Source organism: Torulaspora delbrueckii, chromosome 1 (assembly GCF_000243375.1).
Source record: "Torulaspora delbrueckii CBS 1146 chromosome 1, complete genome".
Taxonomy (NCBI): domain Eukaryota; kingdom Fungi; phylum Ascomycota; class Saccharomycetes; order Saccharomycetales; family Saccharomycetaceae; genus Torulaspora; species Torulaspora delbrueckii.
Genome location: NC_016501.1, coordinates 1,276,360 through 1,299,863, shown reverse-complemented (window position 1 = coordinate 1,299,863; position 23,504 = coordinate 1,276,360). Strand labels below are relative to the sequence as shown.

The window sequence follows — 23,504 nt, the reverse complement described above, 5'->3', positions numbered from 1 at the left end:
ATGGAACTACGAGAAGGGTCTACAACAAGCTACAACGATCCTTCAATATTATTTGAACTCATCTCATCCCATTTATTAGAAAGTTTTTCAGTAGAAAAATGCAAAAAAATTCGACACCAGCAGGATTTGAACCAGCGCGGGCAGAGCCCAAGAGATAGCCGAATATACCATTCGAGTCTCTCGCCTTAACCACTCGGCCATAGTGCCTATTAGGACTTAGAAAAGATTTCGGTAAGTGTTTGTTTTATCAGACAAGAAGAGTTTATTTATGTTGAATGAGAGGATATGAATCTTGGTGCCCATTCTTCTCTTTATCCCTGATCTCTATTGCAACCTGTGCTTAAATTTCCATCTATTTACCGTTTGTAGCAGCTAAAGCTTTTCTTTACTTTTTGACTTGACTTCAGCTCCCATCACTTCTTCATTACGATGGATTCATTCGCCACCTGCCGTGATAAAGTGTCAGGAAACGCCCTACATGATTATCCTAGTACAAAGGCATAAGCCCCAAATGGCGAAGGAACTAGCAGTTTTTGGCTAATCTTTTTATTTTCCTTATTATAATAACTTACTCTGAATTTAACTTTCTATTTACTAATGATAAAAATTGTAAATTAAAATAAATAATCTTGCCATTACGAGCTACAAAAATTCTAATTAGGCACTTAAAAAAAAATAGCAAGACTCATACTCATATCTCATTCGTGGGAAGTATTGCAAAACTGGTACCACTTGGGGCATTTACAATCACCTCAATCTTTGCTCCATTCTATCTTGTAACCAGTTCTTCCATAAAAACAACGCCATTTCCCACGCCATGAGCAGCGCGATGACACCGACACTGATGTTGAAACTAAACATTGGCGTAAATCCACGGTACTCCATGGCCTCGATGACTTGGTCGGTGGACTCCATGAATATCAGGCCACCACATAGCAAACAAAAAGCACTGATAAGTTCGGTAAACGGTTTAGAAGGCTCGAAATTCTTGTTTGGAACCAAAAATAATAGCACAAAGGTCAACAGTCTGAAGAACGATCCATACGATAGCAAGTAACCCCACTGAACGTGAATCGTGGTCGAAGTCTCAGAGGCCTGGGCGTGTTGAGACATCAAAATACCGGTNANCCAAAAGATCGTGAATGTAGGGAAAGGATTTGGAGAGTAACCTGGAGTCCCAGCATATACGTCCTCTGCTGACAATTCGTCTGAATGTTGCATAGCGTGGTTGAACTTCCATAGGTTCAGTTTAATCTCGGATATCAGACCACATAACCCAGAGCCGATGTACATGAATGCGATTGAAACATGTTGCAGATCCTTGGCAGTCCATGCACCACCTGCGCCAGCTAGATGCTCTAAGAAGACATTCGTCGAACCATAAAAGAAAATTAGAAATGATTCTAATCCTTCCATGGTAATCATACCTCTGGGAGAAAGTCTTTGTATAAAAGTGGGTCTTTGATTGTTAAGCTCTTCCTTAGTGATGATCACCTTATTCCATGCCCAACCGTTTTTCCTACCAAAACCACAATACCTTGCCAGCGTCAGCAAACCCAAGCATACAAATACACCTCCCTTGATCCAATGGGCTAGTAAATTGAAGATACGAATTCCCTTGCCGAGCAAATTACCCACAGCAATACCAATGGCTACATCAACGAACATATACATGAGCAGCGGATAATTCAGCACATTAAACACAACGCATGCAAACGTACCGAACTTTCGAGTGAAAATACGTACAATTTCATTCGAAAATACTCTAGTCAACAGGGAGTCACGTCTAGCAGAGCTTCGACTTTGGAACCGCCCCGAAAAAGATTCAAAAGAGTCCTTAGGAGCATGATTATTCAACGAATGGCTATTCTCCGAAAGTGAATCCTCAGGAAAAGAATGAGGAGTTGAATTCCCCTCCTCCGTATACTCATTAAGCGGTATAAACGTATTATGCTCGGCATCAATATCATCACCAATAAACCATCTTGAAGCCTTGAAAATCACTGCAGAGACGAAATGTACTATCAAGAGCACAAATAAGATCCACGAAGTCTTCCGATAAGCATTATTTGGGTACCAATCGTGAGGGAAACTAGCAGAGAAAACTCCGAGTGACACCAACGATGAAACAGCCAAAACCAAATTGACAAAAAGAGCAGGCAAAAACCAAGCAGAGCTAATGCTATTCAGAGCCAAGCACACAGGGTACAAAAACACCACAACAACCGCTAAACTGCCCACATGGTACCTCAAAGCACCCCGAGCGCCCTCCTCAGACGTGAAATAAGTAGTAGTATTGTAGTTCTCCCAATACAACCTCTCAGCAGCAGTCAGACCGGGACGTTCCAATATAGGAAGCCCATGTACGTGCTTAGGCTCATACGGGACAGGCACTATTGTGTCGTTACCGCCCATCGTCATCGGCATCTCGTCCGCCATCACTTCTGACTCTTCATCTGTGTCACCAGCCATCATCCCAGCATCATGGGCCCAACAGCTGGCAACTAGCACACTCCAACCTGCTAATACACTCAGTTTCATGGCGATACTAGTCTTAATTGTGGTGCTTAGCTAAGAGAAAGGTTTTTTGGGAGGGAATTCTTTTTCACGCTCAGGGATTTGCAAGAGATGACAGTTAAACGACCAGCGATGAACAACAGAAATGGGTCAATAAGAGGTCCCAATGGGTCTGATTTGGGGGTCAGATGAGTTATGTAGGATGGCTTAATGGCAGGAGTTTTCTTCCAGCGAATTTGGGCGGTTTCTCTATACAATAGGACATGCGATGAGCTGTATGTTGCCCTAGCGACCGAATTAGTAAAGAGCAGCCAACGAGATTTGAGTCTTGATATATAGGGCTAAAGTGTTGCGAGGTGCTGTGGTAATTGCTCGACAGTTTGAATGGGAATTGTGCGAGTTTCCACGGTCCTAGTGGCTTCTGAGCCTTGGAGAAGCTGTTGGGCCAATTGTAGACGATACTCGAGCTTCTGGTGCAATCGCTCGAGGTTTGGGATTCCAGGAGAGGTCCTCAGCAACGCCAGGCCAGCTTGGCATGCTTTTTGGGCTTCCTGAGATCTATTTAGCTTGATCAGGCACATCGCACGGTTACTATGAGCGATTGGGTTCGTAGCGTCCGCTTCAAGACATTGGTCGTACCACCTAAGGGCACCAGCATAGTCCTGCTGCTGATAGCAGCTATTTCCCTGGGCTTTCAAACGTTCAAAGCTGTCCATCTTATGGTTTGTACTGCTTGTTCGATTTAAATGAAAAATTCTTTTCACTTAACTCATCTCTTATTTGCACTATAAACCGACGGTGAGATGAGTGAAGACCACGAAGAGTTGCTACAGGAATTGGAGTCTGTAGAGGCTATATATCCGGGCTACGTAACGTTACACACTGCTGATTCGAGTATTGTGTCTATCAAGGTGCCCCAGCATGAGTATGTGACTGTTCAAATATCGTTCCCAGCGAACTACCCATCTAAAGGCACACCGAGAGTAATGGAATTAAGGTATGATGATGAGTCCCGAGTGGTTTCTCAGGATCAAAAGTTTCTCAAGCAATTATTTCAGGAAGTGATGGATTCTGCCTACTACCAGAATGGACAAAACGCAGTATGTTTATTCGATTTCCTAACAGAATTGGATGGTATTTTGTACGTGGAGCCCGAACAATCTGAAGAGGCAAGCGAAACGGTAGCATTACCTACTGACCCATTTGAGCACTGGTTCGCTTCGGAACCTATCACTGATAGAGGCTCGACATTCATGGGTTTTGCAACTAGGGTGGATTCTGAAGAAGAGGCATTCCAACGACTCGAAACTCTTAAAACTGACTCTAAGATCAGAAAGGGCAACCATGCGATGTGTGCTTGGAGGATTAGACAAAAATCTAGCGATAGCCAACGAGATATTATATTTCAGGACTCTGACGATGACGGCGAAACAGCAGCGGGCTCACGAATGCTTCATCTGATCACGATCATGGACGTGTGGAACGTCATGGTGGTCGTAGTGCGTTGGTTCAACGGGACACATCTGGGTCCCGACAGGTTCAAGCACATCAATTCTGCTGCAAGGGAAGCAGTAATCAACGCGGGGTTTTGACCTGTTTAAGTAACTTATCTAGATCGTAATCGTCTTCTTCTGTATCTTCTCTAGGTCTTTTGGCCTGTAAATCTTCTGGAGGCTCTCCAATGACTCTTCTACCGCGGACAACCTGGTCGGAATCCCTCTTTACGTCCGTTATACTTACACCGCTTCGTACATTGACTCTCTTCTTCTTGATTATGACTTTCCGCTTGTTCTTCTTGGCTTTTCCAGCACTTTGGAGGCTATTTAAGTCCCATTGAGAGTTATCTGGTACGGCAGATTTCTTAGTCTCGTCGGTCACCGGTTTGCCGTCCCCAATGTCACTATTTGGTTGGGAAAACTTCATGAACTTCATGTTCATGACACGGCTCGACAGTTTTCCATTCACTTGACTCATATTGACCTTCTATAGCTTCCTTTCCATCGGTTTTCTTAACTTTTTAATAATCTTGAAGCTTTATTATGGGAAAATTTTTCAGTCGATGAGATGAGCGATGAGCTAGTGAAAAAAGTTGAAAGATTCATCACAGCGAGTAAAGTTACCACTAATAGAGGCAAGATTGTGCCACGATGAAGTCTGATTTCAAGTTCTCTAATCTGTTGGGTACTGTGTACAGACAGGGGAATGTTCTCTTCTCGCATGATGGTACGCAATTATTGTCTCCGGTGGGTAATAGAGTCTCAGTGTTCGATCTAGTTAATAACAAGTCTTTCACATTTGAATATGAACACCGTAAAAATGTGGCTACCTTGGATTTGAATAGACAAGGATCTCTTTTGATATCTGTCGATGATGATGGCCGTGCAATTTTGGTGAATTATAGGACTAGAAATGTGCTACATCATTTCAATTTCAAAGAACATTGTAATAGTGTTAAGTTCAGTCCAGATGGAAAACTCTTTGCCCTAGCGACTGGAAGATTTTTGCAAATATGGAAGACCCCTGAGGCTACGGAAGATCGTCAATTTGCACCATTTGTTCGTTACCGTATCCAAGCTGGACATTTTCAAGATATACTTTCCTTCACTTGGTCTCAGGATTCGAGATTTGTCATTACTACTTCGAAGGATCTCACTGCAAGGATATGGTCGATTGACTCAGAGGATAAGGATTTGGCGTCAACGACTTTTGCAGGCCATAGAGACTATGTTTTGGGCGCATTCTTCAGTGCCGATCAAGAGCAAATCTACACTGTCAGTAAAGATGGTGCTTTATTCAAATGGGAGTTTACGCCGAGGGATGAAGAAGATGAGGAAGATCTCTCAAAGTATAGTTGGAGAATCACACAAAAGCATTTCTTTCATAATGAACAAAATAAAGTCAAATGTGTCACTTTTCATCCAAATTCCAGGATTCTGGTCGTTGGATTCAATAACGGTGAGTTCCGCTTGTACGAGTTACCAGATTTTACACTCATTCAGCAACTTTCCATGGGTCAAAATCCAGTCAACACAGTCTCCATTAATTCGTCAGGTGAATGGCTGGCATTTGGGTCTAGTAAGCTAGGTCAGCTACTAGTCTATGAGTGGCAGTCAGAGTCGTACATCCTGAAGCAACAGGGCCATTTTGATTCGTTGAATGCGTTGACTTATTCACCAGACGGCTCGCGAGTGGTCACAGCAGCGGAAGATGGTAAGATCAAAGTTTGGGACGTCATCTCGGGCTTCTGTCTTGTCACTTTGGAAGGCCATACTTCCTCTGTAACGGCCGTACAGTTTGCAAAGAGAGGCCAAGTTCTTTTCTCAGCCTCTCTCGACGGTACAGTGAGAGCGTGGGACCTGATAAGGTATCGTAACTTCAGAGTCTTTACCGCGGCTGAGAGGATACAGTTTAATTGCCTGGCTGTAGATCCATCCGGCGAGTGCGTCTGCGCAGGTTCGGTCGATAGCTTCGACATTCACGTTTGGTCAGTGCAGACCTCTCAATTGTTAGACACCTTATCGGGACATGAGGGACCAGTATCATGCCTTTCTTTCAGTCAGGAAAACAGTGTGTTGGCATCAGCTTCCTGGGATAAGACTATTAGGATATGGTCCATCTTCGGTAGATCACAGCAAGTTGAGCCAATCGACGTATACTCAGACGTCCTAGCTCTATCAACTAGACCGGATGGTAAACAGGTTGCTGTATCGACCCTCAAGGGTCAAATATCCATATTTGACATCGAGGACGGTAAGCAAGTGGGTAATATCGACTGCAGAAAGGATATCATCTCTGGTAGACACCTGGAAGATAGATTTACGGCTAAGAACTCGGAAAGATCCAAGTTTTTCACATCGATCAACTACAGTTTCGATGGATTCGCTATTGTAGCTGGTGGTAATAATAATTCCATATGTCTCTATGATATACCCAACGAGGTCCTACTGAAGAGGTTTGTCGTCTCGAGAAATATGACACTAAATGGTACGATGCAATTCCTGAATAGTGGTAGGTTGACAGAGGCAGGATCTCTTGATTTAATTGACGAAGATGGTGAGAACTCAGATTTGGAGGACCGCATAGATAACACTCTACCCGGGTCCAGAAGAGGTGGTGACCTTTCGACTAGAAGAGTAAGACCGGAGATCAGAGTCACCTCGATTCAATTCTCCCCAACTGCCAACGCATTCGCAGCTGCATCCACCGAGGGACTACTAGTTTACAGCGTGGACGATGTCTTTGCATTCGATCCATTCGACTTGGACGTTGATATCACACCACAATCGACTTTGGAGGCCTTGAAGCAAAACGAGTATCTCAATGCATTCGTTATGGCATTTAGACTGAACGAAGAATACCTTATTCATAGAGTCTACGAAGCTACGCCAGTAACGGAAATACAACTCGTCAGCAGTAATCTGCCGGTCGTTTACCTCTCTCGTGTGCTAAAGTTCATCGGAGACCTGGCGTTGGAGTCTCAGCACATTGAGTTTAATCTGCTTTGGATCAACGCCCTTCTATCGGCACATGGTAGCCACATCTACGCAAACAAGCATATTTTTGGCACGGCCATCAGATCAGTCCAACGATTTATTGGTAGAGTAGCGAAGGATGTCGTAACTGCTGCCACAGATAACAAATATGCATACAAGTTTCTCACAACAACAGACGGAAAAGTCTTTGAAGAAGAACAGGGGGCCAATAGCGATGGCTTTGACAATGTTGACGAAGGTTCGGATGACGAAATGTTGGTTGCCTCTGATGAGGAAGCTTGGCAGGGATTTGACCAAAAGGTTAACAATCTGGCTTTGCAAGAGGATGGCGAAGAATCAGATGATGATGAACTAATATAGACACTGTATAATATTTAACCATGTTGAAAGTCCATATCAATCATCATGAAATTTCAACCTCATCTCAAAGTGAAAAATGCATTAGATGGATGGGCTAGCGGTATTGAATATAAAAAAAAAGACATATAGTACAATCATGAGGGAGGACCTAGATCAAGTAGTTCAATTGGTGCGGAGGATAGGTAAGGAATTTGAAAGCTGCGCTGACGTTGAGAATTTCCAGATTTTTCTGGGGGAGCTAGGTCCCGTTGTACAAAGAACAGCCCAAGATGAGAATTACCGTCAATGCTTGGCTTCCTCGGAGGAACTATGGAGAAGCTTAAGAGCTGACTTGCAAGGATTAGAGGGTTCCTTGAATGAACTAAATAAAGAGAATGCGTTTTGGTATGTGCGAACATTGAGAGGTTTGATGCTACTAATGAGAAACTTGTCGGCCAGCAGTCAACAGCTTCCACGAGACCTTTTGCTTCAAAATTGCTCTATCAGAGCCTTCTTGCAAATTTCTCGTGCGAATTTTGGGCTAGATGAGATGGTACATTCGTTTTATACCATTACTGTCAGTTTTCTGCATAACATCAGTAAAGATGTCATTATTTTTGACAAGCAAGAGGTGGATCGACTGATGGATTTCCTTCAGTACCCAACTCAGGTGGAATCAACCATGAACGAAGAACTCTTGCACTGTCATGCCTCGTTTCTGTTAAATTTGAGCGGAAATACCGACTTTTTATATGATTTCTTCAGATCTCCAACTTGTGACAAGATTATCTTCGAACACTTACTTCAGGAGGTTGTAAGTCATCATACCGAGCTTTTCAATTACGCTGACAGGGCAGAGGATGAAGACCACGAGATTTCGCCCATGGATGCAGTAATCCTGAAGACCTTCAGTCGGTTTGCCGTTAATGAATCATTCATCAATTATCTGCTCACAGTCGAAAGCGAAGGCGGCGAAAGCTTCATTCAGCTCATGAAACTACTACAATTAGTTGTCACAAGTAGTGGGAGGTGGGATAAATTTGAACTTACAAGTATAATGGCTTGGTGTTTTCCTATTTTTAAGAAAGCAGCTGAGTCGACTGCTTCATATTTCGAAGTTGGAGTAGACGATGAACAAGAGGCCAAGATACTGCATAACAAGTTGAGCACAACTTTGGATATTATGTCCAAACTGACACAATATGAGCAGGTACAACAGTATTTACTCTCCTATGAGGGGCTAGAAGCTTCAATATCCCTCTTAGGACTTCTGCAGAAGAACTTGGTTCGGATCAATTTCTATAAGAATCCCAACGGATCTATCAAGGGTATGAAAACAATGGATGCCACTGGCGAAAAGGTCAGTGACGAGGCTTTACTCAATCAAAGAGTGGATTACGATTCTTTCCAAATACTACCCACAAATTTTCCTGAATGTAAACTACTCATCATCGAAATCTTGACGATGCTAGTATATAACAGGCGGGAGGTGCAAGATAGAATTCGGGAACTACATGGTTTGGAATTGGTCTTGTCCAATTGTGTTATAGATGACAACGATCCTTTCATCAAAGAAAGGAGTGTGGTTTGTATCAAATATCTTCTGCAGGACAATAGGCCTAATCAAGATTTCGTAGCTCAGTTAGAAGCTAAGAAAGCTGTACAGGATGACGTTTTGTCTGAAGCTGGCTATGAAGTTAAAATCGGAAATACTGGAGAACTCAAACTAGACTCAGTACCGAGTCAAAAGCGCGAATTCGAATAGCCTTAAGAGTTTTGTAGAAAGAAAATATGTAATTTATCGTTAATTTTAATTCATTTACAAACCCATTTTGGCAAGTTCCTCTTCGATAACGGTCTTGACCAATTCGATGTCAGCCTTTTCGACTAATTTAATTTTCTTCTCCAGAGCTGACAATTTCTTCAATTCTTCTGGCAAGACATCTCTTACAAAGGAGTAATCCTCGTAAGAAGACAATGCATCGTTAACTGCGTCAGCGAATTTGGCTGGGTGAGCAGTAGAAAGAGAGATGTAGTGCATGGATGGGTCGTTATCAGCCTTGATCAACCTCTCGGTAGCGCAGACACCAACAGCAGTGTGTGGGTCTAGGATATACTTCTTTGGGTTTTGAGAGTCCTTATACATTTTCTTGATGGTGGCGGTGGTTTCCGTGTTAGAAACCCTCTCGGAGCTAAAATCTTTCAAAGCACCGTCGATAATAGCCTGGTCCACAGTGAACTTACCTTCGATCTTCAACTGTTGGAACCAGTTGTTACAAATCTCACCAGCCTTTAGAGCATCATGATTTGCCAAATTTTCGTAAGCCAAGTACCAAAGCAATCTCTCGAAGTTAGAAGAGATTAGAATATCCATGGCAGGTGACAAAGTGGCTGCCACTTTGTCGGAACGTTCGTAAGTACCAGATTTAAGGAATCTATCCAAAATATCATTCTCGTTGGTAGCAATGACCAATTTTTCAACTGGCAAACCCATCTTCTTAGTAAAGTAACCGGCTAAGATGTCCCCGAAGTTACCACTTGGAACGACAAACTTTACCTTGTCAGCTTTACCACCAGTAGCTTGGAAGTAAGAGTAGAAGTAATAAGTAATTTGAGCTAAGATTCTAGCCCAGTTGATTGAGTTAACTGCACCAACGTTGTGTCTGGAATTGAAATCACTGTCACCGAAAATGGCTTTAACAATATCCTGACAGTTGTCAAAAGTTCCCTTCACAGACAAAGTTTGAACGTTCTTATCAGGGACAGTAGTCATCTGCTCTTCCTGGATTGGAGAGATTCTACCCGTTGGGTACAAGATAAAGACAGAAATGTCCTTCTTACCTCTTAGACCATAGATAGCTGCAGAACCGGTGTCACCAGAAGTAGCACCCACAACAGTGATCTTCTTTCTTTGCTCTTGTGGTAGATCCTTGTTAGTCTTTTGTAGGAAATATTCAAATAAGTTACCTAGGAACTGCAATGCAACATCTTTGAACGCATAAGTGGGACCATGGAAAAGCTCCAAGACATGCAAGTTCTCTTTGTCACCAGTAGTGTTTTTAGCCAAAGGTGTGATATCATTTGCACGAAAAGTGGAGTAGGATCTTTGGATCAAACCTTTCAAATCGGCATCTGGAATTTCATCCTGAGCAACATACAGTCTCATAATCTCAAAAGCTAGATCTTGAAAGGAAAGCTTAGACCATTTGCCAAATAAAGTCTCTTGGGAGACCTGTGGGATGGTTGGTGGAATGAACAATCCACCATCGCTGGCCAAACCTTGAATGACCACTTCTTCGAAACTTTTTGTCTCTTTTGCAGAGGATCTGGTAGATCTGTAAACTTGGCACGGTGAAACCATTATGAGAATTGCTCTATAAGCCGCTTGGGAAGATGCAAATACGTCGAAATCCTAACGGGTATTTTTATATTGTTGAGTCATCTTAGAGTAAGCGACTGGCTGAAAATTTTGGCAATTATTCTCTTGTATGGCCCGTCATAAGAAACGATACACTATTAACCAGTATTTCAATTAAAAGAGCTTTAGTTAAATTTATATGGTGCCTCCTGCAAATTTCATTACATTCTGCCATTGGCCAGTAGTACTCCAAGGTTTTCGAAAAGCATCGTTTCGTTCTCCTTGTAAAATTGAGACTTTCTGACAGTGTCTTCGTTAAAACCTTCGTCACCGGATAAAACCTTCAGAGCATTCGCTGTAGAGGCCATGTACTCGTTGAGGAAATGTGTGGGGTCCTGCGCGAGCTTGTCGTAGAATTGGTATTTATTCGCACTGGCGTTGAGTTGGAGTTGGAGGGCGTTGGTGCGAACGTCAAGTTTCCGTAAATCACCTTGTAATTCTGTGGTGAGCTTGTTGAAATCGGTGAGGAGAGCAACACCTTCTGCCGCGAGTTCGTCTTTAGTTTTCTTACCTGAGGCTTGGTTGGGTACTTCGAGATCGAATACCAATTCACCATATGTGGATGCCTTGTCTACTCGTATGGTGTAGTCGATCTTGACCGGTGGCATAGGTGATATGTGAGCGTTGATCAAAGGTGGAATTTCTGAAAGTCTGAGTACGGTTGGCATGGAGTCGTCATTGTTGCTTGGGACGGAGCGAAGCAATTTTTGTAAAGATTCGTCAAGCTGAACCATAGTTTTTTCGCCATTAGTGCTATCCGATGGGCTGTTAGACAAGGTCTTAATACTGGTTTCGTCATTGACAAGCAGCTCGTTCATCAAAATATATTTGTATAAGGAGTATACGGCTTCATGTAAGGAGCCGTGGGAGATACCAATCAATGCTGCAAGTTGAGGTGAATATTCGAGGTCTTCACCAGTCAGACCCTTTTGCTGAATTGTTATTATGCAGTCGACGTTCTCGGATCCAGGCCTCTTGATGTCAAGACCATCAAACTCTACTGGATTCTTTGGGTCCAAATGCCACTCCACCGCATCGGCGATCTCGCTACCTTGCTGTTCAGCATTTGGTTTCTGCTCCTGGATTCTTGTTCTCTCGCTACCATTTAGATCCGCAGAATCATCAGGTAACTGAAGCGGCAATGAAAGGTTCAACAAATCTTCAGGCTTTTCCTCATCGACACCGCCCATAGTCACATCTTGTTCATCTTGCTTCTCCTCCCTTTCTAACTCCTTCTTCGGTTTCTTGAAATCCACAGCTATGGCTTGTAAAAACGAACTAAATTTGGGTCTCTCGGCATCCTGAACGTCCCTGTCGTCCAGTAATCTGCCCTCAATTCTCATCGTCCAAGTACCTTCGGAAACCTCATTCTCTTGATTTTGCCAAGGTTGGTTCTCCGCGATATTGGAAACAAAGACTCTCAGATACTTAACGTCTTTCTTATTCTGAGGTGTCTGAGAAGTCTTCGAATTGTTCCACTGAGACACACTTTGATGTAAATCGATCTTCTTTCGGGCTAGATAAACGTCAATTCTCCTCTCGGACTCTTTTAGTTGCTCGTACAGACGTAATTCCGGTACCAAATCACTCAGATAGCTTGGGATATAGGAATCGGTAGGTTGTGTAGTAGGAATAGGATTTGTTTGTTGCCCTGTTGGCGAGCCATTTACATCCCCATTAGGCTGCCCTCCTAGAACGGAAGCGGCTTGGCCAGAATTAGAAGCATTGGCTAAACTCGCCTTCATGTTCTTCCCACTCCCAATCTTCGACATTGGGCCGCTAAGTCTCAATTTTGTCTGTTAACTTTTATTCGTGTTGTTTGTTGAAGATTCATTTTTAATTCGGTTCGCTTTGATTATAGTGAAATTTTTCAGATATCGATTGCGCTAAGAGAACTTCAAGGAAAGAGTTATTGGAGCCGCTGTTTTGGTTGTCAATTGCTTTCCAATTACCATTGACTTTCCAGCTGTGTTATACGTTCCCGAAGAGAGCTATGTTTAGACCCACTGCTATGCGCATGAGCGCTCTATCGAAGCGTACAAAGAAGGTGAAGATACAGGTTCTAAAGGACTTTCCCATGTTTAACCTTGTGAAAGGGGAAGTGACGCAAGTGAAACCATCATTTATGAGAAATTACCTACACAATTTTAATGGAGCTCGCTACATAATGCAAGATAGTGATATCAATCAACTACTACTTCAAAAGAGTCTAGCAAAAGAAGTTTTGCTGAAAGAAAAGGTGAAGAGTACTCCTATCAGTACTATTACTAAAAAGGATGTAAAAAAAGAGGCTGCTCAGTCTGTAACAAAGCCTGATGTTGAGAAATCAAAGCCAAAGGGATTGCTGGAAAGAGAGATTACGATCAAGGATGTCAAAATTCCAGGTCTTGATCTTTGATCGCAAGTGCGTGAGTGTAAAATATACAAAATACAGTCCTTTATCGTAGGAAAAGTAAATATTATCTAACATTGTTTGTAAATAGTCGAGAAAAAGCGTCAAGAACGTTCACATTCTAACTTTTTGTTTGTTTCTCAAACGTCTCTCTCTCTTCTCCTTCATCTTTTGGTCGAACTTTTCTTGCTCACCTGTAGCTTTCAATTGACGTCTTTTCTCCTTCTCAGCTTCCTGTTTTTTCTCCTGAGCCATTTCTCTTTCGACCTGTTTCATTGCCTTCACGATTCTTGCCAATTCCTGTGTACGCAATTGGTTTGACTTCTTCAAGATGTCACTGTTGATGAAAGCCTGAGGCGATTTTTGGACGATTTCACGAGTAACGTTGTCGAAGATCTGTACCACTGCACTAACGAGCTCTTTCAAAAGACTTAAATCCTGTTCAGAAACTGGAATCTTGGTACGAATAACAGCACGAGGTTTTTGAGTGGCATCCCAAAGTTTATCAGTAAGCGGCTTGTTAGCAGGCAGATCAGTGAAGCAAATTGATTGCAAAAAGTTCCCTGCCCTTTTCAATAGCTCGTTGAAACCAGCGTCAGCATAATGCAAAGTAAAACCATTCAACTGGTTCAACTCGGACATAAAGACGTATTCAACTGGCAGCTTATCACTTTCAGATGTATGGGTCAATGACAAATAATAGTTCTCACGACGTAGTTCGTTCATTGAAGATTTGTTCACAATAGAAGTGATGAACTTAAACTTGTTGACAACATCCTTGGCATCATTGTTAGGCTTGGCAGTCTCACTGCTTACAAAAGTACCATTTGGCTTGATAACGACTTCACAGTACTCGGAAACGTCCTTAACAGTCATAGAAGAAGGGAACATTAAGTTGACAAGAGACTCCATCAACATAGCCACTGGATTACTGCGAGAAAACATATGAACTCTCACACTCAGGCTTGCAATCGCTGAACGACCAGTGGCGAAGGTAGTATACCACGTCTTTTGACCTTCCTCGATGTAAGGAACTTTGGAACCATCGCCTTTAGAGAATCCCACACGAGCAAACTGTAAATCGTCCTGCAAAAAACTGTTCAAAGATCCAAACAGCTTCTTGGCACGGTTTTCATTGACAATCACACCGTATTTGTACGCTACAAATACCAATACAAGCATTGCAAGCGCAAAAATTTCAAACGTCCAATTGTAGAACCTCAGTCTTTCCACAAAGGTCATATTTTTCTGTTCCTCAAAGGTCAATGCCAGATACTTAGCATTCAAGGCCGTAACCTTATCCATGCCCTTAATAATGGGCTGTAAGAAAGCAGACATTCGGACTAACCACACGAAAGAAGAGATATAGTTTTAATTCAAAGGAGATACCAATTGGACCTCTAAAACAGCTCCAAAAACCTCAATGAGTCCTCTTCACCTCGATTATTCTAATCTATTTCATCTGTTGACCATCTTCTTAAGCTGAAAAGATTCTCAACTATTCGATTCTTGACTCGAATAGGTCACGTGAATACAATAGTTATAACTTCAAGCTGAGATTAGTTACTTAGTATACGGTTGTGCTACTTTCTACGCTTAGCGTTTGACCCTTTTTGCTCTTCGGCTGCCCCTGGTTCACCATTGGTCATGATCTGCGAGCGGATAATCTCTCTGATGTAGTTTTCGAGTTCTTGTTCTGCGTTCTCGCCCTGTATGATTTGTTCCAGCTTCTTTCTGCGGGCTTGTGACTCTGGATCGTTCAGATCTTCAGGTTCTGTCTCAAGGGTATATCGTATGTTGTCCCTGAACTGTTGCAGTTGGTCCGCGTCGATACCCAGACTATCCTGATCCTGTGGGATACCACTTTGCAGACGCATGTACTGGATAAGTTCTGGAAACTCTGCATCTTCTTCGAAACTCTGTAGTGCAGTCTTGCCCTCCTCGTTGGTCAAGCTTATATCTCCACCTAGCACTTCGACGATAATTTTGGCAGTGTTGACGTCTTCACAGTGGTGAAGTGGAGTATCCCCATCGTTGTCTCGAATGTTTATATCACCGTTATACTGCTTGCACAACTTCTTTAGCAGCTCAATATGACCATATGCTGCAGCTGCGTGAACAGATGTGTAGCCGTTCGGGTCTTTACTATTGGCATTTAGTCCGTTGTTTTGAGCTAGGAGTTGCTCGACGACATCCTCTCTTCCGTCACTTGCAGCAGTCCAAATATTCATACTAAAGTGGGACGATACCGATATATAATGTCTTTTGGAGTTGTCGATGAATTCTATTTCATTGAAGACTTGATTTTTCATGTTGAAATTATTCGAGATCTGAAAAATTGATGAATTATATGCCAATTAGAACAGCTCTACTAGTCTGAAAAGCGTTCCTCATGGCTGATAATACTGCAATTCCTCCTCCTCCGAGAGAGGACATGAAAAAGCCTGATCCTCCAAAAGATCCAGCTTCAGCTCAGGGTTTCCAGTGGTGGAGACGCACATTCCAATACAAGACTGGATTGGGTTTAACTACTGAAGAGAAGAAGCAATACGAGAACGACTACCAATTTATTCTACAACGCCAGCAATGCAAACAGTGTTACGATTACAGGGATTGGATATTGAATTATTCCCCAACAGTAAGATTCATGGCTCAGCAGATCTCCAAATTGAATGTCAAGAGTAACGGTGACGTACTTCCATTCGATGAGTCCAAGGTCATATGTGATGTTTGCCCTGATTGGAAAAGTGGTGGGTTTCATCCCGAGCTTGGTATACTGCTATGTCAAAATCGTATTCGTGACAAATGGCATTTGGAAGATACCTTAGCCCATGAGATGATCCATTATTTTGATAACTTGAAATGGCAAGTTGATTGGCTCAATTTGAAGCATCATGCCTGTTCCGAGATTAGAGCGTCTTCACTGAGTGGAGAATGTCGATTTTCTCAGGAATTCGCAAGAAGAGGTTTTGGATTTGAGATCAGTAAAGGTCATCAAGCTTGTGTCAAGAGGAGGGCAACTCTTAGTGTGATGGGTAATCCTAGTTGTAAAGACGAGGAGCATGCTAAAGCTGTAGTGGAGGAAGTATGGGACAGTTGCTTCAGTGATACGAGACCTTTTGAAGAGATATATAGGTAGATAAAGTATTATTTTCATGTACATATTATGATTTATTCATGTAGAAACGACTTTCGAACAACCAAATGTAAACAGCGGAGCTTAACAAAATAATTAGTGGTTAAATTCTCAACAATCTAAATAGTTAAATACAGAGAACACAACATGCTTGGCCCGGTACAGATACCGATCCAGAAGACAATATTACCAATGACAGTTCTCTTTTTTAAGAATCTTGAGTTACTCAATGCAACCAAAGGTAATTGATTCATCTGGAAGAAGAACAGGTAAACTCTTAATCTCTTAAACAAAACATACATTGCCAACTCGTGGACAATAGCACTCAAGAAGAAAGTCATCAACGTAGCTTGGTTTTTGTTTAGTTGCAAAGCACTCATAGAACTGTGATAAACGTGTCTCAATAGGAACTTATGAACAGGGACATTCCATATACGACTGAACTCATCCCATGAGACACAGTTCCACCAATCACCGTAAAAGTACCTGTCACCAAAACGAGTCAGTTCGGCGATGCAGTTCAGGATGGCATCCCAAATCAAGTAAAAAGTTAACAAGTACATCGCAATGAATGCTGGGATGTAATCCACTAGGATGAAGGACCATTTCTTCAACCTATCAGCCAACGTTGTCCATGGAGAATCTCTAATGGTGATGGCTTTGATGGCCAATGGATACATGTAAGATTGAGCGAGAACCATCATGACAAATATTGTACCAAAGATGGCACATAGCTTCTCAAACACGTAATCCCATCTTACTCTCTTTGTTCTTGGATACTCGATTTGATAAACCAGGGTTGGAAACATCGTGTACATGAAGTAATTTTTGAAATTGATGTTTTGAGGGAAAGGTTCCTTCTTGGATTGTGATTCTAGTTCGAATGTGCAAAAGTCTCTACTTCTCTTCAGAGTCTCAATAATTTCTGGTTTAGCGGTTTCCTTGGACTTGGCCAATGCGTTTTTGGAAAACTTCAACTCATCTGAGATGTTCCACAGATAACCGTTAAAAAATGCAAATGAATGCATCTTCATCAAAAGAACTAAAGAGTGTAGGAAGAGAAAAATCTTGGCGACCCAATGTAACTTCAATACGTTTTCCGTGAGAAACATGTAAAATCCAACAAATCCGAGTTCATAAATCGATACTAGTGTAAAACCTGTGGAACTCCACCTGATGTAATTGTGCTTACAGAGCCAGTGGATTAAGAGAACAAAATATGTGTTCAAATACATCAAAAAATCGACCCATGCCACTGTAATTAAGTCTGTGGTCATGAATTTCAAAATCTCAGAGTCACTCAAATCCCCGTCATGTTCAATATAATAATTGACACAAACTTTAACACAAGTCAAAGCAACGGCCAACCAGAAAAGAACGTAAAAGCCTGAGAAATTGGGAGTAAGCACGTCACTTTCAATGACTATTTGATCTTTTGTCAAGGCTCTTGCGTTTTTTTTAATCTCTCTCAGTTGTTTCTCGAGCGTAGGACCTTCAAATTTAGTCCTAATTTGCTCGCTGATTGCCCCATCGAGAATACTGGGTCTGAAATCGAATGCTACATCGCCAAAGAATGAGATCTTTTGGTTCGAGTCCCGACGAAACCTCAGTTTCTCCTTCCCATGCAGCTGTTTAAGATGTATCGTAAATCCAGCATCGGAAAGATGCTCTGGAGTCTCATCCTTCTTACCAGTCACTACCACAGCCGGTCTCTCACAATCCTCGATCTCTTCAGTTTCCTGAATAGTCATATCACCCTCCGTATCACCCTCAGGTATAAGGTTTGCCTGGGCCACAACTCCCTCAGGTAAAGACACTTCATTGACATTTTCTAGAGGTGAGTCCTCAGCTGGCCCCAAACTATCGTCATAATCATCTTCATCCACAATGATAGAACGTCTCTTATTTTCTGCCGCATTCAATTTCTTGATTCGTAAGAATTGTTCATTTTGCAACAGCCCTTCGTCTGACATCTTTGTTTGACAGACTTTCCACTACAATTTTCTCTAGCAATAATTGCGAAACTCAGCTAGAAGCACGATAAGCTAATAATGAATCAGTAAATCCACTTAAGTTGTTCTAATTCCTTAAGTACCCGTCGTAAAGGGCCTCGTTAAGCTGTGGATTTGTAATTCCACTTAGCCTACTATGAACTGTCACAACTCACGATACGGGTATAATAAGAAGGGTTTAGGCTAACTCCATCTAAAGCACACCAGAGTAGTTATCTCGACGTTGTAGGACGCTTCAGTTTCCCACGACCTCCTGGAGCTTTCTTTTCTGCACTTTCAAGCTGCTCGATAGCACTTTTCTGGTTCAATCGGCAGTTGTCGCTCTTGTACCTATCCTGAATTAAATCCGTTGATTACTAGCAATTCTCGAGACCACTATCACACTTTATCAGCAGTTTCTATTGCGAAAAATCAGGTTCCGAGACGTTGATCTGATACTTCCTCCTTCCACTTTTACTGACGCGTAATGTCACATAAAAACTTATAGCACAAACATTTTAGCTCTTGACAGCTTGTGAACTCCTATTAGTAGCCAGGAAAAGGCACAATAATAGAAAAAGCGAGCTGACAGCCTCTTTTATAAGTCAAAGCCTCAAGATCTCATCTTGTTTGTCTCGGTCCTGTATTGTAAAGTGAAAAAATATAGAAATTTGACTTTTAATCAGATAGCGATATAAGCTCATCCCATAGTTAAACAGCCAATAAATCACTCTAAATGTCCCGTCCAGAAGATCTGGCACCGCCAGAGGTGTTTTACAATGAATCAGAGTCTCAAAAATATACTTCCTCAACCAGAGTGCAGCACATTCAGGCAAAGATGACCCTTCGGGCGTTGGAGTTGTTGAACGTCCCACCTTGTTCATTTGTGCTGGATATAGGTTGCGGATCCGGACTCAGTGGTGAGATCTTGACCGAAGAATACGGCCATGTATGGTGTGGACTGGACATATCGCCCAGTATGCTGGCAACAGGGCTCACACGAGACGTGGAGGGAGACTTGATGCTGCAGGATATGGGTCAAGGTATACCATTCCGTGCAGGCAGTTTCGATGCAGCAATCAGTATTAGTGCAATCCAATGGTTATGTAATGCTGATACTTCCTACAACGATCCTCGTCAGCGTCTAATGCGATTTTTCAACTCTCTTTACGCATCTCTGAGGAAAGGAGGTAAATTCGTGGCCCAATTTTATCCAAAGAATGATGATCAAGTGGACCAGATTCTACACTCAGCCAAAGTGGCCGGTTTCAGCGGTGGTTTGGTGATTGACGACCCAGAATCGAAGAAAAACAAGAAGTATTACTTGGTGCTCAGTGCAGGCACACCAAATGCCACAGATCAGCAAGTCAATTTGCAAGGTGTTGTAATGGACCAACAGGAGCCTTTAATGAAGAACAAAAGGGCTAAAAACCAAAAAGAGTCCAGCAAGACATTTATTCTGCGGAAGAAAGAGCTAATGAAGCGTAGGGGTCGGAAAGTGGCCAAAGACTCCAAGTTCACAGGTAGAAAGAGAAGACCGAGGTTTTAAATCGCTGATAAGCTGTGTATATTGATACTTCTTAGTTATATAAATTTGATTACCCGTTTTTCTCAAGCTTTTCTCATGAAAAACCCACTATATAGAATGAAATAGTGCTAATAAATGCGATGATTAACACTTGAAGAAAGGTGTTTACCAGGATGTTAAAGAACTTTGTATCCCCCTTGGCTCCCAGAGCTTTAACAAGGAACTACCAGGTTGTTTCTACCGTGAGGAAAGTCATACCGGTGTACCCTCCAGTGGAAAAGATCCAGAAGGCTAATATTGTGCAAACTTTAGCCAAGAAGGACCTCGATACCAAGCTAGACCCTAGTGGTTGGAGACGGAAACTTGTGGGAAAGTCTCCAAAGGACAGTATAAGTGCTGGAGACGTTGTTCGTGTGGTATACGATTCTAAAAAATGCTCTTATGACAACTTTGTGGGTTATGTGCTAGCTGTGAACCGTAAAAATCTCATCCAAGATGCTTCGCTGCAATTGAGAAACCAGATCTCCAAAACGGCAGTTGAGGCTACAATTCCAATCTTTTCCCCTTTGATAGAGAGAATCGATATCCTAAGAAAGGCGGACAGCAGGAGAAAGAGAAACAGACATTATTACATCAGAGGCACCAAACTGGATGTTGGTGATTTGGAGGCCTCCTTGAGGAAAAAGAGGTAGTACCAAACAAATACTTGTATATAATAAGTGAATTTTACTTGCTTGTCGTGCTCAACACCAGCAAGGTGGGACAGTAGGTTAAATAAATCATATCATGTCTTTAATCGTATTTATAAATCTTGGCATTGACTCTGTCCTGGTTAGTCTTGAAACCAGTAGCAGATCTTTCGCTCTCGGCTTTTTCCTCTCTTTCAGCCTCTTCGATAAGCTTATCCCAACGACGTTGTTCAGTTTGCTTCTGCTTGTCTGGGTTCAAGTTTTGTTCGTACATACTCAACCCCATAGAGGCCAACAATAGAGCCACGGTGATAAATTGAGCGTACATTCTTGCCTGCACAGCCTTTTGAGTCTTGGTCATAATCTTGTCTCTGTTAACAATGACCCATGATCCCCATAGGGAGGCAGCCCAAAGACCGGTGATAATCTTGTACTTGTTATTCGATAGAGACTCGACCATCTTATTCGTCATCGATAGGTTTTTCCATCTCTTGTGTTCTTCTAGGGCCTGCGAGGATTCAGCACCAGAGCCATACATCATCTCATCGAATCTGGTAGAAGCATTTTCAGCGCAAATAGCCGTCAGCACAACTGGTGGCATGATGAACGTAGCAGTCTTAACGGACCAGGTCATAGCTTTTGGATTGAATTTTGGGTATCTCATTGGAGCAAATTTGAAGATAGCTCCAGATATGATTAGCCCAGCAATGGCACCTTTCACACCACCAGCCAAGGTGTGGTATCTATGAGCTTCAATTTCTTCAGATGTAAGGATCTTCATGTTTACAGTCTTGCGAAATGCTGTTAAGTGTCAAGATGATAAGGGCAAATGTCCTTGCTCAAACCCTTTTATATAGTTTTTCAAAGAAAGCTGACAAAATATAGGTAGCTACCAAGAAGTAAAAAAGAAAAACATAGTATATGCAAATTCACGCTATTTCAGTGTATCGCTGAATTGCCCATAAACAGCATATCCCACTGCTGCAGTATACAACTTGTTATGAACACCTCTTGAGTCTTTGCAGTCGAAGTAAATGAAAAAAAATGGGGCGATTTCCTGTTACGAAGAAAACCGAGCATAGAGAGCGATGAGATATTTACATGGCAACGTAGAGGCATTGAAACAATTCATCTCGATGGTTGTTACCAGGCGAATTTTGTAAGCCATTCATGTGTGAAGAGAGGAATGCCCAAGTAAACGATTTTTCGTAAACGAATTTTTTTATTAAACGATAATTGTATCAAGAATCGTAATTTGAAGAATGAGCGATAGGTCCAGGATGAATGAGAATCTACTAAAATTGAGTCTTGACTTCTAGTTCTAGTTCTAGTTCAATTTCTTTGGCATCGCAGCGTATCTCTAATGCGGTTTTGATTAGTTATTTGCTCAATTTGCGTCTGCAAAGAACAGGGTGCCACATCTGTGGTACCTCAGAATTGAATCCTGCAATTTGATTGGTTAATATAGTACCGCCTTTAGACCTGGTCAAGTTTTTGATTGGCTCGCGCTGTCTCTAGCACACAAAGTCGAGTGTCAGCGTCAGTAAATGAATAAACAAAATAATAAAATAATTAAAATAATTCTTAGTAGACTTTGTAAATGAGGGAGGTACTGTGGGGATAGTGTATAATCTGAAATACGATGAGATGGGTTTTTTGGCTGCTGGCAGCTTCATTTTTGACTCAGTCTTCATTTGCAGAAGAGTATTTAATTAGGTTTAAGACACCGGATGCTTTTAAATTATTCATGAATTTTAAATCGGCTAGGTTGCAGTCTATCAAGTCGTTCTTTGACTGTAAGGTGCGCCGGACATTTTCTTTTGGTTCGTTTCGGGCTCTTTCGATTGATGTGCCCAGGGATCTGGTCGACAGGATTCGGCGCAGTCCTTTAGTGGCGGAAGTAGTTCCTAATATACAGTTTGTTGCATACGATGAACACGATTTTGAAGGGTGGAATTTTAACTCTAGATTTATTAGACGTCAACGAGGTGCCCCAAGGCATTTATCGCGACTATCTCGTCGTTCTCAGTTGCCGTACGATTTTGAGGAAGAGGATGATAATTATGAAGGCAGTTTTAATTATTATTACGATAATAAACATCGAGGTGATGGGATCAATGCTTATATAATCGACACGGGTATTTACAAAGAGCATGCGGAGTTCGGCGGAAGAGCAGTTTTTGGTGAGGATCTAACGGGCGAAGGTCCAGGTGATGGAAACGGTCATGGTACACACGTAGCAGGAATCGTCGGTTCGAGCAAGTATGGAGTAGCGAAAGATATTACATTGGTGGAAGTGAAGGCATTGACCGCAAAGGGTCAGGGAAATTTAACCACGGTGATCAGCGCAATGGAATTCGCCGTCAATCATTGCAGATCATCGGAGGGGAAAGGTTGCGTTATCAACCTAAGCTTGGGAGCTATAAGAAATTCGGTTATAAACCAGGCTGTAAAGGCGGCTCACGAGGCAGGAATTGTCGTTGTAGTAGCAGCCGGCAATTCGAATATCAACGCCTGTCTAAACAGCCCCGCTTCAGCGCCCGAAGCCATCACTGTTGGTGCTTTCGACGATAGAACAGACTCAATTGCTAAATTCAGTAATTGGGGTTCCTGTGTCGACATTTTTGCCCCAGGCGTTAGAGTCAAATCGCTGGCGAGTGCGCCACATCTCAAACCAATTCTCTTCTCGGGAACTTCAATGGCTTCACCCAGTATCACCGGCCTGGCAGCGATCCTGCTCGATGAAGGTGTACCATACGATAAGATCAAGGATTATATATTGAAAATGGCTACCAATGACGTTTTTCAAAGACGAACGCTAGTGTTCAAACCCGGGACTCCAAACCGTGTGGCATTCAACGGTGTCAAGAAGAACGATGATAAGTTCAGCAACGCCGTGTACCCCGTAGTAGATCTCGATCTTTTAATCGAAGATTTGAAAGATAGTCAATGATGTAATCACCCGATGGTTCGATAGATTATACATGAAGGTGGTATGTAC

At 42.3% G+C, this 23,504-nt stretch overlaps 17 protein-coding genes and 1 non-coding gene across 18 annotated transcripts; 8 read left to right on the top strand and 10 right to left on the bottom strand.

The window, feature by feature from the left end:
• Positions 1-111: 111 nt before the first annotated feature.
• TDEL0Atrna10S lies at positions 112-207 on the bottom strand. The gene is given in 2 exon segments: positions 112-157; positions 170-207. It is a non-coding gene; the product is annotated as a tRNA-Ser (tRNA).
• A 540-nt stretch (positions 208-747) lies between these two features.
• On the bottom strand, positions 748-2,541 carry TVS1 (Tvs1p; the record flags this gene model as incomplete). Its single annotated transcript, XM_003679239.1, has 1 exon — positions 748-2,541. The coding sequence occupies one exon, from the start codon at positions 2,539-2,541 to the stop codon at positions 748-750; it is 1,794 nt and encodes a 597-aa protein (XP_003679287.1).
• Positions 2,542-2,858: 317 nt separating this feature from the next.
• On the bottom strand, positions 2,859-3,233 carry TAH1 (Tah1p; the record flags this gene model as incomplete). Its single annotated transcript, XM_003679238.1, has 1 exon — positions 2,859-3,233. One exon carries the CDS (start codon positions 3,231-3,233, stop codon positions 2,859-2,861), a length of 375 nt encoding a protein of 124 aa, XP_003679286.1.
• Positions 3,234-3,320: 87 nt separating this feature from the next.
• Positions 3,321-4,109, top strand: YIH1 (Yih1p; the record flags this gene model as incomplete). Its single annotated transcript, XM_003679237.1, has 1 exon — positions 3,321-4,109. One exon carries the CDS (start codon positions 3,321-3,323, stop codon positions 4,107-4,109), a length of 789 nt encoding a protein of 262 aa, XP_003679285.1.
• Positions 4,093-4,491, bottom strand: MPP6 (Mpp6p; the record flags this gene model as incomplete). The annotated part of the gene is made up of 1 exon (XM_003679236.1): positions 4,093-4,491. The coding sequence occupies one exon, from the start codon at positions 4,489-4,491 to the stop codon at positions 4,093-4,095; it is 399 nt and encodes a 132-aa protein (XP_003679284.1).
• Positions 4,492-4,664: 173 nt separating this feature from the next.
• PWP2 (snoRNA-binding rRNA-processing protein PWP2) lies at positions 4,665-7,370 on the top strand (the record flags this gene model as incomplete). Its single annotated transcript, XM_003679235.1, has 1 exon — positions 4,665-7,370. The coding sequence occupies one exon, from the start codon at positions 4,665-4,667 to the stop codon at positions 7,368-7,370; it is 2,706 nt and encodes a 901-aa protein (XP_003679283.1).
• A 136-nt stretch (positions 7,371-7,506) lies between these two features.
• Positions 7,507-9,114, top strand: CTR86 (Ctr86p; the record flags this gene model as incomplete). Its single annotated transcript, XM_003679234.1, has 1 exon — positions 7,507-9,114. One exon carries the CDS (start codon positions 7,507-7,509, stop codon positions 9,112-9,114), a length of 1,608 nt encoding a protein of 535 aa, XP_003679282.1.
• Positions 9,115-9,168: 54 nt separating this feature from the next.
• Positions 9,169-10,710, bottom strand: THR4 (threonine synthase THR4; the record flags this gene model as incomplete). The annotated part of the gene is made up of 1 exon (XM_003679233.1): positions 9,169-10,710. One exon carries the CDS (start codon positions 10,708-10,710, stop codon positions 9,169-9,171), a length of 1,542 nt encoding a protein of 513 aa, XP_003679281.1.
• A 218-nt stretch (positions 10,711-10,928) lies between these two features.
• Positions 10,929-12,512, bottom strand: RSC6 (Rsc6p; the record flags this gene model as incomplete). Its single annotated transcript, XM_003679232.1, has 1 exon — positions 10,929-12,512. One exon carries the CDS (start codon positions 12,510-12,512, stop codon positions 10,929-10,931), a length of 1,584 nt encoding a protein of 527 aa, XP_003679280.1.
• A 248-nt stretch (positions 12,513-12,760) lies between these two features.
• MRPL50 (mitochondrial 54S ribosomal protein bL9m MRPL50) lies at positions 12,761-13,165 on the top strand (the record flags this gene model as incomplete). The annotated part of the gene is made up of 1 exon (XM_003679231.1): positions 12,761-13,165. One exon carries the CDS (start codon positions 12,761-12,763, stop codon positions 13,163-13,165), a length of 405 nt encoding a protein of 134 aa, XP_003679279.1.
• A 108-nt stretch (positions 13,166-13,273) lies between these two features.
• TDEL0A07350 (uncharacterized protein) lies at positions 13,274-14,497 on the bottom strand (the record flags this gene model as incomplete). Its single annotated transcript, XM_003679230.1, has 1 exon — positions 13,274-14,497. The coding sequence occupies one exon, from the start codon at positions 14,495-14,497 to the stop codon at positions 13,274-13,276; it is 1,224 nt and encodes a 407-aa protein (XP_003679278.1).
• A 245-nt stretch (positions 14,498-14,742) lies between these two features.
• TDEL0A07340 (uncharacterized protein) lies at positions 14,743-15,390 on the bottom strand (the record flags this gene model as incomplete). Its single annotated transcript, XM_003679229.1, has 1 exon — positions 14,743-15,390. One exon carries the CDS (start codon positions 15,388-15,390, stop codon positions 14,743-14,745), a length of 648 nt encoding a protein of 215 aa, XP_003679277.1.
• A 161-nt stretch (positions 15,391-15,551) lies between these two features.
• On the top strand, positions 15,552-16,298 carry ATP23 (putative metalloprotease; the record flags this gene model as incomplete). Its single annotated transcript, XM_003679228.1, has 1 exon — positions 15,552-16,298. One exon carries the CDS (start codon positions 15,552-15,554, stop codon positions 16,296-16,298), a length of 747 nt encoding a protein of 248 aa, XP_003679276.1.
• A 116-nt stretch (positions 16,299-16,414) lies between these two features.
• TDEL0A07320 (sterol O-acyltransferase) lies at positions 16,415-18,268 on the bottom strand (the record flags this gene model as incomplete). Its single annotated transcript, XM_003679227.1, has 1 exon — positions 16,415-18,268. One exon carries the CDS (start codon positions 18,266-18,268, stop codon positions 16,415-16,417), a length of 1,854 nt encoding a protein of 617 aa, XP_003679275.1.
• Positions 18,269-19,022: 754 nt separating this feature from the next.
• On the top strand, positions 19,023-19,835 carry BUD23 (18S rRNA (guanine1575-N7)-methyltransferase; the record flags this gene model as incomplete). Its single annotated transcript, XM_003679226.1, has 1 exon — positions 19,023-19,835. One exon carries the CDS (start codon positions 19,023-19,025, stop codon positions 19,833-19,835), a length of 813 nt encoding a protein of 270 aa, XP_003679274.1.
• A 152-nt stretch (positions 19,836-19,987) lies between these two features.
• On the top strand, positions 19,988-20,506 carry IMG1 (mitochondrial 54S ribosomal protein bL19m; the record flags this gene model as incomplete). The annotated part of the gene is made up of 1 exon (XM_003679225.1): positions 19,988-20,506. One exon carries the CDS (start codon positions 19,988-19,990, stop codon positions 20,504-20,506), a length of 519 nt encoding a protein of 172 aa, XP_003679273.1.
• Positions 20,507-20,606: 100 nt separating this feature from the next.
• Positions 20,607-21,284, bottom strand: RCF2 (Rcf2p; the record flags this gene model as incomplete). The annotated part of the gene is made up of 1 exon (XM_003679224.1): positions 20,607-21,284. One exon carries the CDS (start codon positions 21,282-21,284, stop codon positions 20,607-20,609), a length of 678 nt encoding a protein of 225 aa, XP_003679272.1.
• An 861-nt stretch (positions 21,285-22,145) lies between these two features.
• Positions 22,146-23,456, top strand: RRT12 (Rrt12p; the record flags this gene model as incomplete). The annotated part of the gene is made up of 1 exon (XM_003679223.1): positions 22,146-23,456. The coding sequence occupies one exon, from the start codon at positions 22,146-22,148 to the stop codon at positions 23,454-23,456; it is 1,311 nt and encodes a 436-aa protein (XP_003679271.1).
• Between the last annotated feature and the right edge of the window lie 48 nt (positions 23,457-23,504).